The sequence below is a fragment of the Dermacentor andersoni genome, chromosome 3, assembly GCF_023375885.2.
Source record: "Dermacentor andersoni chromosome 3, qqDerAnde1_hic_scaffold, whole genome shotgun sequence".
Classification (NCBI taxonomy): domain Eukaryota; kingdom Metazoa; phylum Arthropoda; class Arachnida; order Ixodida; family Ixodidae; genus Dermacentor; species Dermacentor andersoni.
Window position 1 is genome coordinate 12,427,971 of NC_092816.1, and position 19,716 is coordinate 12,447,686.

The 19,716-nt window shown below is 42.6% G+C and overlaps 1 protein-coding gene across 5 annotated transcripts in view; it reads left to right on the plus strand.

Moving 5' to 3' along the window:
- The window catches only part of LOC126520921 (uncharacterized), a 117,588-nt gene that overhangs the window by 37,259 nt on the left and 60,613 nt on the right, over positions 1-19,716 (plus strand). For 4 of the 5 annotated variants that reach the window (XM_050169751.3, XM_050169745.3, XM_050169748.2 and 1 more), the window contains 3 exons: positions 4,338-4,399; positions 5,463-5,687; positions 18,509-18,577. In XM_050169751.3, the coding sequence (XP_050025708.1) occupies positions 4,338-4,399; positions 5,463-5,687; positions 18,509-18,577 (356 nt within the window). The remainder of the gene's footprint in view (positions 1-4,337; positions 4,400-5,462; positions 5,688-18,508; positions 18,578-19,716) is intronic. The other variant, XM_050169749.2, reaches the window with a different exon arrangement.

Sequence of the window (19,716 nt, forward strand, 5' to 3'; positions counted from 1 at the left end):
AGCCATTTTTTATTCCGTCTACGTAGACGATATACAGATAGGCTTCAAATCCTGCAACCTTACAGTATGTGAAAGACAGGTACAGCAGGGCTTAAACAAGGTGTCCAAGTGGGCAGACCAACATGGATTTAAAATTAACCCGCACAAAAGTTCTTGTGTTCTCTTCACAAGAAAGAGAGGCCTGGTACCTGATCCCTGTGTAGAACTGGGTGGACAACAAATTCCTGTTAACAAAGAACACAAATTTCTAGGTGTTATCCTTGACTCCAGGCTTACCTTCATTTCACACATAAGATGTCTTAAAGCAAAATGTCTAAAAACCATGAACTTACTTAAAGTTCTATCCCACACTACATGGGGTAGCGACAGGAGGTGCCTGTTGAATCTTTACAGGAGCCTAGTTAGATCACGGTTAGATTATGGCGCCGTAGTATATCACTCTGCTGCACCGAGTGCACTAAAAATGTTAGACCCCGTTCATCATCTGGGTATCCGCCTCGCCACTGGCGCATTTAGAACAAGCCCCGTTGAAAGTCTATATGCAGAGTCAGACGAGTGGTCACTACATATTCAGAGAACATACATCAGCTTCACCTACTTTCTTAAAGTGCGCTCTAATAAGGAACATCCGTGTTTCACAACAGTAAACGATTTAACGTGTGAAACACTCCTCCGTAACAGACCCTCCATGAGACTTCCTTTGTCGCTGCGTATAAGAGAACTTAGTGAAGAAATGGATGTCCCAATACTCGAACATCGCCTAATGGCTCCTGCTAATCTATTACCGCCCTGGGAGTGGCAGATGATAGAATGTAACACATCCTTTGTAGAGGTCTCAAAGCACGCTCCTGAGCTTGAAATTGCTATGCATTTCCGAGAGCTTCAATCGAAGTACTCCTGCTATGAATTTTACACAGACGCGTCCAAATCCCATGCTGGCGTATCCTACGCTGCTGTTGGTCACTCTTTCTGAATCTGACGTGTTGAACCCCCTAACAAGTATCTTCACTGCAGAAGCCTATGCAGTACTGTCTGCAGTAAAACATATAAAGACACTGAAACTTGACAGAGCAATAATATTCACAGACTCGTTAAGTCTTGTAAACGCACTCATTTCTTTACAAAAGCATACAAATCCTGTCTTCAATGAACTCTACACACACTTATGTAACATCTACTCATCACACAGACATGTTGTAATATGCTGGGTTCCTGGCCATAGAGGAATCGAGGGAAATGTGCTTGCTGACGAGATGGCCAAATCAATGGCATCGCAGGGTACTCGTTCTGCTGCAGTCCCTGCCACAGACTTGAAGCCTTTCCTCAGAAACAAACTGCGAAGCCACTGGCAACGCTTGTGGGACGCAGAAACGAGCAATAAGCTTCACATAATTAAGCCTAAGTTAGGTTTCTGGCAGCCAACAACGAAAACACGAAGAACAGACGTCCAATTCACTAGACTGAGAATAGGACACACATTTGGCACTCACCATTTTCTCTTGACCGGTAACGATCCTCCAACTAGTGGTAAATGTGGCGACCGGCTGACCGTCCTCCATGTCTTCCTGGAGTGCCGGGAAGCCGAAAAAGACAGGAGAAAACATTTTCCTTTTGCATACAGCCATCACGTCCCTCTGCATCCGGCCATGTTTCTTGGTGTAGAACCGCTTTTTGGTACCAAAGTGGTCCTCGCTTTCTTGAAAGATGTTGTACTACATGTTACAAGCCCATTCATTTCTTAGCGCATCCTTTTTCCAGAGGATATCGCTAGGATAGATTCTCTGTATAGCACATGCCTCTAGGCCCTTGCGTTTCAAGGGCCCCGATGAGGCAGTAGTGCTCTAGACAATATTATACACCTAGAAAATCACATATTTGATATATTGCATCATCCTTTCTCAGTCCATTTTAATGTTCATAGTACACGCCAATAGTCATTTCCATAATTTTATTACTCGTACATTTTATGGAATTTGCATCAACTCTTTTAGGTCCCTTTACAGCCACGGCGCATTAAGACCATAAACCCATCAGGCACTGCGAACTCATTAATCATTAGCATGGTGCTCTTTGGCCACATCTGGCCCTTGCGCCATTAAACATCAAATATTCATTTATTCATTCTATTCATCCCAAAACTATTTCAAATAAAGTTTATAATGAGCCGCGGCAGCCCTCAAGCGGCGAGCGAGCGCTCAATGTACCCCTACTTGGCGCAAACGCCATTTCTCCACCGCTCCCCTGAGCGCCGCCATTTTGGTGTTGTTTTGTTTGTGCATTTTTGTGCTTTTTTCTCCCTGCCGCCCGCGGCAGCGTGGGAGAGGCGTAAATCGCTCATGATTGAAGGGCTCGTGAGAGCTTTCAAGTTTCCCGCGGCTGAGACGCGAAGCTGAGATCGGGGAACGTGTTCTGCTTGCCATTGTCTACCTTTGCAGCCATTCGCACATTCTCCAAGTTTGTACCATCCTTACGAGACAATTTTCAACCATCTTTACGAGACCGTTGTTGTGTTTAGCCTGCCGATTCTTGTGTGGTCGGCCACGATGCACCCAAAAGAACTCGACGCTACACGCGTTCGGTGCAAGGAAACGTTCCATGAAGCTCGCCCGCATGGCGAAGCTCGCTGCTCACCTGCGCGCTGACGTTGATTGCACCAATGGTCCCTGTGGGGCAGCTTCTGCTTCATCTACGCAAGAGTGTGGTTGCCTCGATGCTTCTAGCAACGTGACTCCTGCTCCACCGGTGCAAAAATTTGTTGTGAGGAGTGCGCCTGGTGTCTCGTGCTCATCGACAGCGGCTTCCACATCCTCTATTTCATCTGCCTCAGACAGTGCGATCGCGTCATCCACTGTGCACTTAAATACACATTTCCTGACGTGCGAGGAAAACGAGGCGGCGGATAAAGAATGTGCTGCTGTGTAACGAGGACTTGGCACCATGTCAGCGACGGAGCTAAAATTTCAAGCAATGGAGCCCATTCCTGAAGCTGCCACCTCTAAAAGTTAAGGCGAAAAATTTCTCCTTGTGCAAATGGATGCCCTAGGCGACCTGCTATCTGGGACCCCGTGCCAGCGCTGCTTCACAACTGGGATGAAGGTTCAAGGAGGCACCCAACTTGGACTTGCAACAAAGCTTGAGCTGCTTTGTTTACATTGTGGAGTGGTTGCAAGCTCGTGGAGTTAGCTCGTCAGGATGACTCAGTGGCCTTTGATGTAAATATAAGAGCCATTGTGGCAACAAAACAGATAGGGAAGGGACAAACAGCCCTCAATGAATTTTGGGCAGCGATGAACGTGTCCCATCGTGGCCTGCATCATAAGACTTTTCAGAAACACTCGAAGGAATTCAGGGAACCGCAGACACAGTGCATAGACAAGTTCTATGCAGAATCTGCTGTGAAAACCACCTACAAGGAAGTGGATCCATATTTCAGCAGGGATATCACAGTAAACTTTCATGGAACATGGCACAAGCGTGGCCACATGTCCTGTATTGGAGTTGGTTCAATAATTGAATGTTATATGGGCCTCATCTTGGACACCATTGTTTTATCGAATCAGTGCCTTGGTTGCCAAGTAGGACCAAAGCTTGGAGACCCAGGCTACGCAAGCTGGCAGAAGGATCATGTGTGCCAGAAAAACACAACACAAGTCTGTGAGGATGGAGGTTGAGGCAGCTGTCATCCTTTTCTCACGTTCGGTGCCACAGCACAACCTCTGTTACACAACGCTCGTGTCTGACGGAGATAGTGCCACCTTCTCTGCCCTTGTGCAAGAGAATGTTTATGGACTGGTCCCCATTTCGGAGAGTGGAATGCCTGAACCATGTCCAGAAGAGGATGGGGACAGCACTGCGCAACCTTGTGCAGAAAAGTGATAAGGTTTTAGGAGGGAAGGGCAGGCTGCCAAAGGCCCTCATTGACAAGTTGACCGACTGTTATGGCTAGGCCCTACGGAACAATTCCAATGATGTGGCTGCAATGCAGCGTGCAGTTATGGCATTGTATCACCATGTGACATCGACGGATGAGGACAACTTTCGGAGGAGTTTCTGCGGGAATCTTTAAATGTAGCAAAAAAAAAAAACTCATCAAATATGGAGCAACAGTTGCGGAGAAAAAGAATTTCTTGTTTCCTATGTATTTAGATAGATAGCCTGAGCTAAAGCTTCCTCTTAAGTATTAAGCAGTATCCCTTCTAATTTCTGCCTCATTTCTATGATCCAGTGTGGTAGCTGGATTTCTGAATAACAGGCAAGTAGGTGTAGCTTGGGAAGAAGAGACTGTAGTATGTTTCACACTGATTGGGATATTATTAACATGATTGCCTTACTTGTAGGGCAGTTGGAAGAGCTTCTGAAGTCCAGGAAGGTGGAAGGCCAGTTAGATCTGATGCTTCAGGTGAGTTGCTATCAGCAGCTTTAAGCCAGTTCACTGGATGTGAGAGGTTTGTCCTTGACTGTTCTTCCAATGTAGTTGAAGGGGGACGCAGGGCTGAAATGTCAACTTTTGAACCGACATGCCGAATTTAACAAAATTCGAACTTGGCGACGAGCTTCTTTACATCCTTTGGAATCAAAAACAAACAAAATTTGAGAAAATCATGATTTTCTCTAATTTTTCTCTAAAATGCAAACTAGCTTCTCAGCTATTAACTGTGAAAAATATGTGGAGCTTATCAAAAGTAACTGAAGATGCTAGCTTGAAAGTTCTTTAATGCTTTCCCAGCAGGAGCTTGATGTGAATTGTGGTACAAGAGCATTAGATCACTTAATCACATGATGGTTGGTATGAAGAGAAGGATAGTGTTTGCTTCCTTCACGGCTTGTGTATTGACTGCAGTAAGTAGAAAACTACTTGGTTTGTTAGGTTTTTGTGTGGACAATTATATACTGTGTTCACAGGATTTTCAGTCATTTTGCTTCATTCGTCTTTGTAGGAATTTAACTGGAAATTTTGCCATTGCACTTGAGAATATATATTCTTTCGGCTGTGCAGCTGATACACTATTTCTTCTGTTATTATTATGGGTTAACACATTGTGTGCCAACTGGATTTGTTTTGCATCAGATCAGGGTGGTGTGCATTTCGAGATGGTGGTGCACATGCATGTATGGCCCAGGTGCCTCTGTGCTGTCTTGCACGGTGCATCAAAAGAAACCAACAAACGCAGTAGCTCAATAGGCAAGAGCATTGCATGCATAATGCAAGGACGTTGGCTCACGCCCCACCTGCGACCAGTTGCTTTTTCATCCACTTTCATTTCCATTAGTTTACCATTTCTTTAATTCATTTAATATGTACATGTAATTTCTCCTATGCTGCTCTTGGTGTCTGTGTTTGTTGGCTTCTTATGATATGACTAATAAAAATTGGGCCCTCAGTTTCCTTCCTTCTCGTTCCTTGCATGGTGCAGTATCACAAGCTATCCCACATGTAGAAGAACCTTGTGCTGCTCTTTCAGAGACAACTGGAGACCTGCCGTGCTGAAACTTCTCAACTGTATGCAAAGCTGCAGCAACAGAACTTGGCTCAGTCTCAGCATCTAGCAGTGGGCGGAGGCCATGACAAACCAATTGCCAACAGTGGTGATCTCCTGGCTGGTAATGGACCTGTGCATGCTGCTGCTCCAGCACCTTCACTCGCACAAGGTGGCCCTGAAGCCAAGGCCAATGGTGAAAGGCCAAAGGTGAGGTCTCCTTGCTTTGTTCAGGCATATAGTTCAGCATGCAATCCAAGCATTCTTTAGCATACAATTCTGTGTAAATATTAATGCTTCTATGCCCCTTTGTGGGTGTCTCTAAAGGGTGAGCAGCACACAATGAAGCAAAAGTTGACGGTAATTCAAGGAAAATCAACAGAAACTCAACATAAGTTGGCACAACTATACATCATCTATACAGTTAAACATCATTCTAACAATATTGCATCTGACACGAAAATATCTTTATTATATCTGATACTTGTTAAAAGCATATATTTATTACATGCTGATATCTGGAAAAAAAAATTAGGCTTGCATTATATCTAATAATTTGTTATATCTGTGTTTGTTACATAGACATTAGGCTGTGCTTGCAGCTTGCAGAAAATCCACTGTTACAGCAAACATGTGCCAGTTATCTCTTAATTCATCTTAAGCCACAGAAGGACATGTGCAGTTGAGGAAATATTTTTCTCCATGTTATAATAAGCATTCTTTTTTAATGCGTTAGCATTCTATTAGACATTAGCAGGCTTCATTGTCACGAGGCTGTTGAGGGATATTCCTGGAAGCACTGCGCTGTGATCAGAAAGAAGTAGAGTCATGTAAGCGCACATAACCAAATGGCACTGAATGTACAGTTGAGCACTGGCACATAATGTAGTCAATGGGAGAGAGCAATCAATGTCTTGCACGTTGAGAAAGAGAGTGGTGTGTGAAGTGGCGACACAAAGAGAATGCTACAGATGAAGAGTGTGCCTTACTTTGGTGCCAAGACTCAAAAGAAAGGCAAACACACGCATTCAGCACAGCCCTCAGTGTTGTCTGGTGTTGCATCAATCCGAGCGAGGTAAGAAGCTGACATGCCGTTGGCTGGACATGCCTGATCTTGGTGTCTATGTGTCTATTGATATTAGTTAGCATTATATCACTTGGTGTTGCTTGACTGGCTTGCTGGACATGCAATGTTTTGGTGCCAGTGTCAAAATATTAGCGACACTGAGATCTGGCATGTTCAGCCCTCAGCGTTTCAGCTTGGTGGCTCACTCTAAGATGTGGAGTGATGCGGTGCTAGCCAATGCCAGTAGAGACACTGAATGTGGGTTGGTCTTAAGCAAGGGCCCTATAACGTAAAACTATTCCAATATGTTTTTATTCCAATCTCCTGACGTCAAATTTGCGTAACCGCCCACTCAAGCATCAGGCGGTTACCCGCAAGGTTGTCTGAACAGACCAATCAAACGCTCTTCTTGTTATGATCATAGGAGGTCACTTTTGTTTGCTTGAAAAATGAATAACTTTGCCTACAATGAGCGGCTCGTCTTATCTAATTGGCTGACAAGAGGCGAGGAGCATGCTCAAGTGCAGAGGATTCGATGGGGCTGAGCCACTGCACTGAAAATTGATAACCGGATGAAGAGGGTGGTGCCGGTGTCTGCGATTGGTCCGCTTTCCCTTACTTAGCTTGCAGTAGCTGGTCGAAAATCGCGGCGGCATGCAACGGAAGCTTATGAATGACGCTAAAACGGATCCTCAGCAAAGAAGAACTAGCAGAACGAGGTTGTAAACGTGCCGAAAGTGTTCGAAAACGTTACACGACCATGCAAAAAGTTTTATTATATGTAAATAAACCCATGCTCTCCGGCAGGTGCGAGTAGCCAGTGCTTGAGCGATCGGTGGCAGCCATCTTTTATTCCTTTCGGAACGGGGCGGCCTGCGGCTATTCGGAAGAAAATTCAGCTTTGTTCGGCATATTAATGCATCTGTAACATGTACACGTCACTTTGACGAGGTGACGTTTTTAGAGTTTGTGAGGGCGCGTGACAGGCAGGTGAAGTGGGTGCAACCTGAAAACGTTTGACCAATAGCTGAGGGCTAATGACGAAAAGGCGTCGAATCAGAAATAGCTATTTTTCTTTTGTTCGGTCAAATCATGCATAATCAGTGTGTACACGTCATATCAGATGGGTAGCTATCGCGGATTTCGTGATGTCGCGTGACAGACAGGTGAAGTGGGGGTGGTCCTATAAAGTTTTTGGCCAATCGCAGAGGGCTGATTGCAGAATTGGAATATTTATAACTTCTTGTCCATAGAACACCATGTATTTTGAACCACACTATAACAAAGTGTGTTTATATACCATTTCAATATAATCAAATTTCACTGCTGGTGTGAAGGAATACCGAGACAAATGGAAACTTCTGCGGACACTGATGGCCAACTGGTTGCATTACATGTGGCGCATGCACCTCAAATCATGCGCCACGCGACCAAGAGCGACCATCGAAGCAGAGCAGCGTCATGTTTCGTATAAAGTCAGAGTGCGATAAGATCATATTGCGTCTTTGTGCACTGTATGCTTCAGGTGCAAGTGAAAGCATGCAAGGGTGAGCCGAGAAGTATGGTGGCCTGTTGAGCACCGTCTTCCTGTGCAAGCATGGTGAAAGGGGGCAAGGAAGCGAGCTCACATTAACACAATCAAGCACGTGTGATGGGGGGGGGATCATGTTGGCACGTGTCCCTTTTTCTTGCATGGCCGTGGCTGCGCATGGCAGCCTGTGCTCCCTGTTTTTGAGGTAATCTGCCATGTGTTTAAAGAGTGGGCTTGCCGAGATGGCGTGGCATCATGTGTGCTGCCTTCCCGCACATTTAGTACTGGAAGTTGTGTAATCTCCAGTTTTGAAGACTCATTGAAGCAAGAGGCAGAGAGAGTATTCACTCCCCACTACTGGCGCTTTTCATGATAGTGTCGCCCCACTGTGGCCAACGCTATCAGCCGCAAGGGCGGAGCGGACGTGAAAGCGTGGCTGACTTCGCTTAATTCGTACCACTAATATGAAGATATTGTTGACGCGGCATGAAACCGTATCTTTTGTCAGTGACTCTCAATCTAACAAAGTAGATTTTTTCTCATTCAGATTTGCTTTTTGCGATAGCCCGATAATTTATAAAATATTGCAGCCCCATCTGTGTAAGAAAAATCTATCGGCGACTGTACTTATTTGCTTAAAAGGTTGAAATATCGATATAATGAAGCAAATTGCTGATTTTACTGACTTCGCAATGTTGCAACTTAGCTGTATTGGTTTTACATAAGCAGGCTTCCACACATTCCTATGACGCATAGCAGTTCATCAGTGCCTGGCTAGCAAGGGTCCAAGTTTTATAGGTTGGTGTGATCATGGAGCAGTATGACAAGAGGCCATGGGATAGGATAAAGCAGTGTCCAGCAAGCGCTCATTCCTCAGGAGCTTGGCCATGTTGTTCGAGTCTTCCAGAGCAAGCTTTCCTTTGCAAGTGAACAGTGCCAAAAGTGGGCAAGGACACAAGTAGGACAAAGACAAATGATCGTTCGTCCTTTTTTACGTGTTGCACTGTTCACTTACCCAGATTAATCACCGACTGTATAAATCAGCTTTCCTGCTGAGTTATCTTTCTTAGCCCTTGCTGTGGCTGCTGTCTTTCATACCCATATGTGTTACAGAATTTTCCTTCTTTTCTTTCTTTTTCTTAATATATCCTGGGATTTCATAAAAGCAGCCCCAAGCTGAGGGAGTTCTTGAACAATATGGGGCCATGGAGCCTCTGGGTTCATTAGAAAATGCTAGCATTTACATTTATCAAATGAAAGAGAAATGCTGTCTTAGAGCTGTGCTAGTCAGATGCTGGAAGTTAGTGCAGAATCCATAGTGCTATTACTTGAAGACATTCTTTCTCCCCAGGAAGGGCTGTACAAGCTTGAATGCACAAGGCAAAAATGGTATTAGCTTTGAAATAGTACAACTTGTTTGTCTGACCAAGTGTTGTAATGGCATGACAGTCAGCACTATTTTTGCTTGTCTTTTATACTAATATACCTGGTCTTTTTGTTCAATACGAAATGTTCATTGTGCCCAGAAAGTCACTACCCTGTGTTGAATTTCTTATAGTTTCAAAAATGCAAGCAATATTTTAAAATATATACAGAGGGCACCATGGATGGGGAACAGGTCTGAACAGGTCTGCCTAATAGGACACATTGTATGATTGTGTTCACTATGTGCGATGCAGGATTGTTATGTCTTTCAAGAGTTGCCAGTATACTATACTTAGGGTTAACTTGTGCAGTGAAGTAAATGGTAACTTTAGTTTATGGGAGGTAAAATTTGGTGTTTTGAAGCATTTACCTTTATTAGGATAGAAAAAACGAATTTAAATAGAAATAATAATGTTTGAAAGACCAAAGTAGATTTTTCAACTCATTACGAAGCAGTTTGTACCAGTTCCTGCAATGCATAAAGTAGAAACAATTTTTTATCTGGTCTTGTGCATCTTCACATTTGTTAACCTTAGGGCAACTTGTGAAAGAGGCAGTAACATCTATATCTATCCACACAGCATCTATTATGAAGTATTTAACTGCAGTTAGAAAGGCAGAACAATCCTTTGCAATGCCTGCAGGTGTTCTGAAGTCACCTCATTGCTCGCTTTGAAAAGACGCCATGCTTAAATCTAATTTTGAAGAAGTAAAAGCAATGAAGAAAAAAAAATATATAGAAAGAATATCATCCATAACAAGCTGCCTTTGGCAGGGATGGTAAGATCCTCATGATATGTGTACTAAACTTTCTGTGCAAGCTACACCACCCTAACTTGGGGCGATTGTGATGGGGCAAACTCTATACAGCAATTTGAAGTGTTTCAGCCAGCTGCTAGGTCCTCGCCATGTTTTAGTATCACAGCTATTTGATGATCTATGACTGAAATAGATATGGACCATTTCATAATCATGCACCTTTCTTAAAGGGGTCCTGAATCACTCCTCAGGCTTGGTGAAAAAACATAGTCCACGGATCGCATAAGCTGCCATGAACATCTCAACCAAGTTTTGCTGTCGTATGCGGTGTGTGGAGCTCGCAAGCAGAGTGCAAAGTCACCTTTCTCTCAAATGCTCTCTTTTCAACAAAAGCCTGCTCCTCGCTCTCTTCTGGACGCCTTATTTCGTAGTAAAGCAGACTCCCATACATGGCTGCTATCGGCCAATAGCTGACGTCAATCAAGAAAGGTGTTCGGATCAATGCGCTTCTTCCTACAATTATTGTGTATATTTATTGATGTAGTTCAATAAATGGGCTGAAGTAGGCAAAAATGTGCTTTCGAGTTTCGATAATAATTATGTATACTTCCGGAAGAAGCCAACTGCTCACAGTTGGTCTTGGCCGGCCCTGTAGGCATTAAACTTTGGCCACCCTGCTTATTGGTGCCATAGCCAGTGGGCCTCGCTAATGTCGACTAGTTTTTAGTGCTCAACTAGCAGTGAACCATGCGAAACTTAAAAGTCAGACCACACGCACACTTGCCAGCGCGTGTTCACTCCTGGCTGCTCCTGGTTAGGTGCCTTGGCAGACTGATTGATAGCGCTTCAAAATATGGGCAAGTTGGATCTGGCTATTGTCAGTCAGTCAAGCTGGTGAAAAGGACAGAGACTATAGCATATGAGTGCAAGCATGCCCTCAAGTCCTGTCGTGCACTAAGCAAACGCTGCACATATGCACTACAATTGCATGTAGCTGTGGTCTGCTACGTAGTGAAGATACCGTGGGCGCCGCGGGGTGCCGCGATGAGTCCACTCGCTAAGTGCACAGCGACTCTCTGAGAACAGCCGCGTTTGACTTACATTTGGCATGCCGTAGGCACCAAAATCTGAAGTAGTGGCGTCTACGTTAACATCCAAAATCAGATTTGAACTGCGCACCGCAGTGACATTTAGAAGGCGGAGGGAGCATTGTGGGCACATCCCTGCTCCGCCATAGCCTCTCCAGTGCAAGCCCTTGAAGAAGGAGCAGAAGCACCGTGAAGGCCATGTTTGATTGCCAATAACTCCACTTCTGCTGAATGCATTGACATACTTTCTGTGGCAAAGTATATCTGAAATAGCCTATTTTAACTTCAAATGCATTTCTACATTTCGATAAAAAATGGTTCAGGGCCCCTTTAATTGATTGTGAACTTAGAGATTACGTTTCCTTATTGTAGTAGTCAGACTTTCACTGCGTTGCTGATGAATGAAGGTAGATTTACTGGCACTTTAAATAAATTGGATGGCATTTGGATTAACTAGCACTCGAAGGGATTTGAATGGCAAAATTGATGAGAGCTTTGGATAAACTGACTCGGGGACAAGTGGGCTAACTTGACAAGGGCTTGTGTCCTTTTGTCGTCAGTGTGCATTATGGCTATGAATTCTGAACAAAGTGCATGGTGTACCACCCCTCCCTTTTACCCCCTTTGGCTCCCTCAGCTGCCCACACAGTCAGAGCGGTTGGTTGGGGGTTCCGACCTTCGTCAACAGGTGGCGGCACCTCTGCTGCGACCTCAGCAGATGAGTGCTCCACAGTGGGGCTCTCAGTTGCACAGGCCACATGTGCCACATAGCGGGGCAGTAGCCAGGTTCGAACCGCACAACGCCATCTCCCACTTTGACCCCCGGAATGGGGACCACCTTGTTCGAGCTTTTCTGGAAGCAAGCCAGCATCATCCGCAGCCTCAGCAAGACCAGCAGCATCAACAGCAGCACCAAGAAGAGTACCAGCTGGCTGCACCAAATTTGCGCGTGCATGATGGCAGCCACGCAGCGTTACAACATGTGCTTGCCGCTGCTGAAGGCTGGCGTCGGGAACACTGATGGCAGCATTCTAAAACGATGTGAGAAGGGCAATTAGGACATCTGTCGACTACATACTCATGGACAACCTTCTGTGGCAGTGAACGTAAAAGCTACAGGAGTGGTGCTTTTGTACATAGGTTACTGTTAAGTAGTTCGGCAGAGTTTGACAGCAGCGGCTTTGTATTTTCCAAAACAGGGCAAAGTGAAAGAACAGAAGTGTCGAATTCGTGTGTTCTATTCTATTATAACAACTTTAGTAAATAAGTTGTTCATATTTCTTGTTCTCCAGCTTAAACATACGTGAAGGAGTCTGTGCGACTATATTTCATGAGCACTGTCATGCATACACTTTGCCTCCGTAGCTTTCCCTTCATTACCACGGGAAGTTGTCCACGAGTATATTTAATAGACTTTAAAACTAAGATTTGGAGTAAGGAAACAAGGTACGTAACTTAACTGGACAATGCAAGAGGTGTCAGAACATGTGTTGATTTTGCCATGGACTGTCTTTCCTGGTTAGTTGCTTGGCTGAGGCTCAAAGCCATCATACACTTTGTATAATCATGATCCAGCACTTGCGTTTTGCAGAGAATGAAGCTTGCACAGAAAGAATGTCAGCTGCTGACATAGCCAGTGCCTTGAATTTACATAGGCTTGTGTAAATGCAATCTAAGGGGCACAAACTCTAGCCATAAATTCATTGTCTATAGCAGGACTGGTTGCTTTAGGTAATACTTAGCTTGACATTAAGACTGCTGGATGCTTTAGCTTCCAAAAACCAGTTTGCTCACATTCCTCAGTAACACACAGGCACACAAGGGCAAAACACAGCAACATGTGCACGCTACATTACCATATAGAAACACCAAGGTTAATTATCTTGACTATGAGCCAGGCAAGCAAATGTAAAGCAGGTAGGGAGCTTTGATCTTTTTGCATTGTGGTGTGCTTCTGAGTTGGTTCATTATGGTCTGTTATTTTTCTCCTTTCTTGAGCACTATCAGCTTTAGCCACTGCCTGTGTATTTTCTCATCCAGTTCACCAAATCTAGCAGCAAGTGTGCAGGCAATATTGTTCTGGACCCCTTTGATAACAGGCAAGAAGGGGCTGGGTGAGGGAATATTGGTACTTCTCACGATGAGAAAGAGGCAATGGTACTTCATCCTTTACCACCGACTGCCTCTGGCTTTTCATTAAGATTTGTTGCTTCATATGAAAGAAGTCCATATGAAGTGGACACTCATGCTGGCTGCCTGGAGAGAATATCTTGCTTTCATCCATGGAACTATGCCTCGCCTTTTTTTCTGCAGTACTGTAGATATTAGCTGCAGAGAGCCAGAGCCTGGGTTGTGATTTAATTGTGCAATTTGCTGCTGCAGTGCACCATATTTGCAGTGCACCAGCTGCATCCGTACCTCACTGCTAACTTACAATGGCTTGTATTCCAAACATGTGCTGAAAAAAGCAGCCACATTGTCGCCTCATAATTAATGCATTCATACTTTCTGGCACATTAACTCTAGCTAAGTCTGTACGATTTAATATATTTGCACTTTTGTCTAGGGAAAAGAATAGGAAGATTTTTTTATCGAAACATTTGTTCACTTCTACTGGACCGGCAAGTCTTTACCTTGCTTTGAGTGTTTTTGATGCTCAAAAGTTTATGCTGCTAAACACCTTTATGATGACATGCATGGGGCTGCAAAGTTGTATGAAACGTTTTGTTAATATCATTATACCTTCTGTATACCACAATTTTTCTTTGAATAGCAGTCATGATTGTTAGCTTCTTGTACGAGGGTCTACACTGCTGTTTTAAACACCCTGACCTGCCAAGCTTTGTTATAACTGCCCACAGGAGAATGGTAGGTCATATTTGAATGTTGCAACAGATGTAAATGTCAAGCAACACAAAATAGTTGATCCTGACACTTGTGTGCAGCTCATTTGTGCACATGACTTCTGTGCCTCCAGCAGCCAGTGCTTGGATGGAACCAGCATGAAATTGTCAAACTATGATGAAAGCAGGGTTAGTCCATCCTGCGTAAATTCTTGATAGAGAGCTGCTTATTTTACTTAGCTACATGCAATAAAAATCAATTGGAACCAATCGTGGCCTAAAATGAGCATTTATTTTCATCCACCATGTAGCGGAATTTAATATTCAGAAGCCAGTACAGGATGCTGCGAATGTGAAGTGAGCACAGTCACTTGTCATACATAAACTAAGGTTACAACAAAAACATGTGGGATGTTGTTGTGTAGCGAGATACGATCTAGGACACACACATCATTGCATTAAAAGTTGTCATAATATTCTTAATTGTGGTAGCACTCGCAGTGCATATAAACTATAGAAATCTCAATCTCACTGGGTTGTGCCTTTTTGAAACTTAATTGTTAGGATAATTATGTAATAATGGCACACACTATACAGTCATTCAACCGTACTTCAGAGAACAGTTTCGATGTGATTGCAACCTTTGTACATGACATACCTATATATTATGGTAAGAGGCAATAGCTCTTGCCACACCTTAAAAAGTACATTACAAGAAGCCACGTGGAGAAAAACTGAAATGTGGCCTTGCACTAAATGGCATTTTGCTATTTGCTTATTGGCACACCTACTTTCAGTATTTACGATTTAGTCTGTCTCTTCATCTGCAGTCGTTATGCTGATGTGTAGCTATGCGTGAGGTTTATTAAGCATTTCTTAATGCGCAGGTATGTAACACTGTTTGATCTTTGAATAATTTTTTGTCACGTGTTGTTTTACCGGTGGTTCTTATTTGTGTTTAAAAATCAGGCCAGTTGAAAACGTCAATTTTCGGGCCAATACCAAACATCTTTATCTTGCAAAACCTATGGAGACAAAATAGAAGACACACATATTTTGTGTCCGTGTTTTCTGCACGCTAAAAGAAGTTTAGTCATACATTACAAACTAACTCGATCTTTGATATTGTTTTGTACCGAGTCACTCTGAAAGAACTATGGAATTGCAAAGTAAAAAAAAAAAAAAAGATGCTTTGCTTCTTCGATATTATATAGGATCATTATACAGGGTGTCCTACATAACTTTAGCCAAACCTTAAAAATATGCGAATGCCACGTAGCTAGCTGGACAGAACCAAGATAATGTTGTTTATCATAATTTGGAGATACTCAGATTATTTCTTTCATTCTACTTTACACAATTAGTCCTAATTAATTACCCGACCTCTAAAATATTATAACTAGATGAAAAGTGTCAATGAGAAAATTGTAGAGCGACATGAAAAACTCCTGATACAGCTTTCTGCTGCTCAATACGCGCTACGTAAAAGTGTTCTTCCGAGCTCGTGAAAGAAGCCTGCAAATACACGTAAAGTGCCTTGAGCGGCCAGTCGTGCGGCAATTTTGTGTGCATTTGCTGGCTTCTTTCCTGCTTGGAAAAACACTTTTATGTAGCATGTATTGAGCAACAGAAAGCTGTCTCGGGAGCTTTTCATGTCGCTCTACAATTTTCTCATTGACACTTTTCATCTAATTATAATATTTGAGAAGTTGATTAAGACTAATTATGTAATTAGGCAGAATGAAAAATTAATTTGAGTATCTCCAAGTGACGGCAAACATCACCTTTGTTCTGTGAAGCTCCATGGCATTTGCATATTTTTAAAATTTGGCTACAGTTACATGGGACACCCTGTATAGCATGCCCACACACAAGGTTGCGATTTTGTAGTGATTTCTTCTACTTGATTCTGTGCCACTGTTATCATCCACTGTTTATTCCCATTGATAACAAGGGTGGATAAGTGCAAAAAGGAATAGCATCAGTAAAATCATCACTACAGTATAGCTGCCCAGTACCAGCTCGACTATAGGTAGGCTTATAATGAAAGGTGTAGCTAGGCAGGGTGTGCTCAATTGCATGCATCGAATTTTTAGCAATGTTTTTCTACCCCTTTGTGTGCTGAAAAATTATATATGTTCTCACTTTGTGTGCTTTATTCCCACTGCACCTGTGCACTTTGACAGTTATAATTTATTGGTTTTAGATTAAGATATTTCATGGGCAATGTTGCCATTGTGAGCATTCTCATGCCCTGCATACTTTTCTGTTGTAGTGAAGTTACATACTATTGCCAGTCTTTTCTCAGTTTCTTCTCGTCTTTTTTTTCTAGCTTTTTTATAGGCGTATATGCAACGAAAATATGATAGTTCTTGTCTAACACATTCCCCATTTGCATCGTGGCACTTCAGTCAACATTGCAGTATTGTTAAAGCCATGTCAGCCACTGCTTATCTAATGCAGCATTAGTTCCAGGATTTATTTTAAAAGTATGCAGCATGCTCAGTAGTTGGACATTGTATGAACTGCTATGGTCTGACGGGGCTTTCAGCAGTGGTTAATGGCAAGGGTGTGTTCAGTGGCTGTTATTGTATTGAAAGTGTGACACACCAACAATGTACGATTTACTCTGTTTTTAACCACGATGATGGAACCCATGAAGTAAGGTGGAGGCGAATGCAAGTTTCTTGTGAGGCATAGTAAACTTTAACTCTTTTTCTACTAGGAACAGGTATAGTTGTCACCGGAATTCGTACCATTATAGCTGATGATGGGTATAGTTTTCATGAAGAAAAATGCCTCACAATGTGAACCGGTGTTAAATACTGTAATTCATCAGTTTTCGCACACTGTGGAGGCATTTGTTGTCAATGTTAGTGGCTGTGTGTGTGGCAGTTCTATTTTTTTATGGGATGCTTGAACACTTGCATTGGAAACATGACTGCCTGCATGCCGCATTTTGAGAAATCTCCTGGAGAGTGTGGTACTATACCGTTTGTCCTTCCTGTGGTATTGAATGGGGTTAAAGCACAGGGCAATCTGTATGCTGGTGTGGCTAACGGTTCATAGTTGAACCTTGTTCATGAGATGCTCGGCTTTATATATGTGAACCTGTGTCACATAATTGTGTACACTTTCGTTCACCATTTCTTATATTATCTTTTATGCTTGCAACACTTATTTGTTAGTCTTATGCTGAAGCCTGCTGTGGGCATATCTTATGTTGCAGTTATACTTATTTAAAGCACAGTTTTAAGAGTGGATTTTGCCTTCACAATTGATGAATCCCTGTTGATTTTTTGCACTGCCTTGATGAACTGATTATTTCACTTTTATTGAAAATGTGGTCTGTATATGAGAGTGTATACCTCAGTGAAGATGTTGTTCAGCATTTTTTATGAAGCTCAAGCACAAAGTTACACAGTGACAAGCTGCAGAATCAGGAAGATATATATATATATGAATATATATATATATATATATATATATATATATTATATTTCTCTTGCATTCTTTTGTAATTTATAACCTCTAGTACTTTTGTGGGGATTCATTGTGCTTGGTACTTTTGCTTGGTGAAGCAGTGGGGCTGGAGCGAATGGGACTCCCATATATGGTTATTTTATAGTTACAATGATTAATTTATCAGAAAATGAGGTGTAAACTTTATTCACCAAACCTTGTCGACATTGTTTTATGCCTGCATCTGCTAACATGGCATGCCTTAGAAGTATCATGTTATTTTCGCAGTGCTTGAGGATGTGGAATACAAGGTAGTGGTTTCTAGTAAATGGTATTGCTTATTCAAGGTAATAGCACTGTCAAAATTAGTGTGACATACATTGTGACACTCTTTATATTGGTAATCTTATTTTGTATGGTTTGGGAGCAAGTCGTGCAAATTTTTTGTAAGTTGTTTGTTGTATGCCTGTTGCTCAAGATAAGCAAAAAAATAAAGGTATTTTTTTTTAGTTTTCTTACTTGCTACCTTTTATTTTGCCATTAGGCACAGCATCTTCCTGTTTACACAATATCACACATGTGTTTCACAGTTCTGCGAGCTGCAAGGTCGTAATTGCCTTTAATCGTATACTGATTCTTGTGTCCTTGCATGTTGAGTGCAAATTTTCCTGGGTGTGTGCGTCTACCTGGTTCACTGTGCCTCCTTTGCTAGTTTTCTCAATATGCTGCTCTTATCACTACTAACGTGGAAGCTTTTTTTTCTTCTGTTATTGCTGGAGCTTTCTTTCTCACTCTTGATGAAGCACCGTAGTGGTAACAAAGCAGTAATGGATTTCGCACTTATTGGTGTTGTTCAGGAGGACAAAGGAGCTGGAAAAATGGGTCCCCGATATCAGGTTGCTGGGGCAGAAAGTTGGCCGCCAAAGGTAAACAACAGTTTTTAAAAATGTGTGTTTGGCTTGGCTGACTTTCACACGTAGATTATGGACATAGCTTCTGGCTCTCTTATCTTTATTGCACTTTATATGAGGTTGTACTGAACATCGCCCAGTTGGAAAAAGTGTGCTAGTTTCACTATGGCTGCTTTGCATAGCTGCATTCTCGCATGTTGTGCAGGCATTCCTTAATATGACACAAGCTGTGACCATTGCTCGTTGTTTAGCTGCAGTTGAATATGTTTACAGAAGGTGATGTTCTAGAGCAAACACAGCTTTCTTTTTTTTTCTCTACCGATAATCGGGTATAGTTAGCTATACTAGCATGCAGCATGGCATGTTCCACTGGGGGGGAATCTGGCGTCTCCATGGTTTCTTCAAATCATATTGCAGTCATATTTTAGGCAGCACAATTTTTCATGATGTCCAATGCTGTGGTTTGTGTTTCACTAACATCCTTTTATATCCTTAATTAAGTCTATTGTAAACTTCCAAGATCTTGCAACTCGCATGCCTATATGGGTGTACTAACCCACACTCTGCATGTCTTTCCTTTCTTCCTTGCATCTGCTTTTCTTTTTCTGTAGTCTCTGATGGCTCTCGAAATGTTTTCAGAGAAAGAAAATACTATTTTTTTCATAAATTCCACATGCCTGTAATGCACCAAAACATTTTTTTTTCTGGCACATTACGACCCTGGGTTAGCACCAATAGGCATGGAAATGGCAGCGGCACCAATGGCAGCAATGGCAGCATTACTGTTGCAGTTGGCTGAGCATTAGAGACAGTTAAGTTATATGCCATTCTAAAATAGCGCAGTACTAATTAGTAAATTTAGTGGTGTCTACATATGCTGTGGGCAACATTGTGCATTTGAGTTATTCGAAATGGGGACCTCACACACCTTAGCAGGTGTTACTGTACTCAAATAAAGGCAGCTATCGCATCCTGTCACACAAAAAAATCATGACTATTTAGTACTTTGTTCTTATAATGAATTGCTTTGAACCACATGGGGTAATCATATCCTATCTAGGTGGTCACTTTCACATCACATTTTAACTGTGTGAAACACAAGATTTTGTAAAATATTAGTAGATGGCAGAAATATAACCTGTGCAGTCAATTTC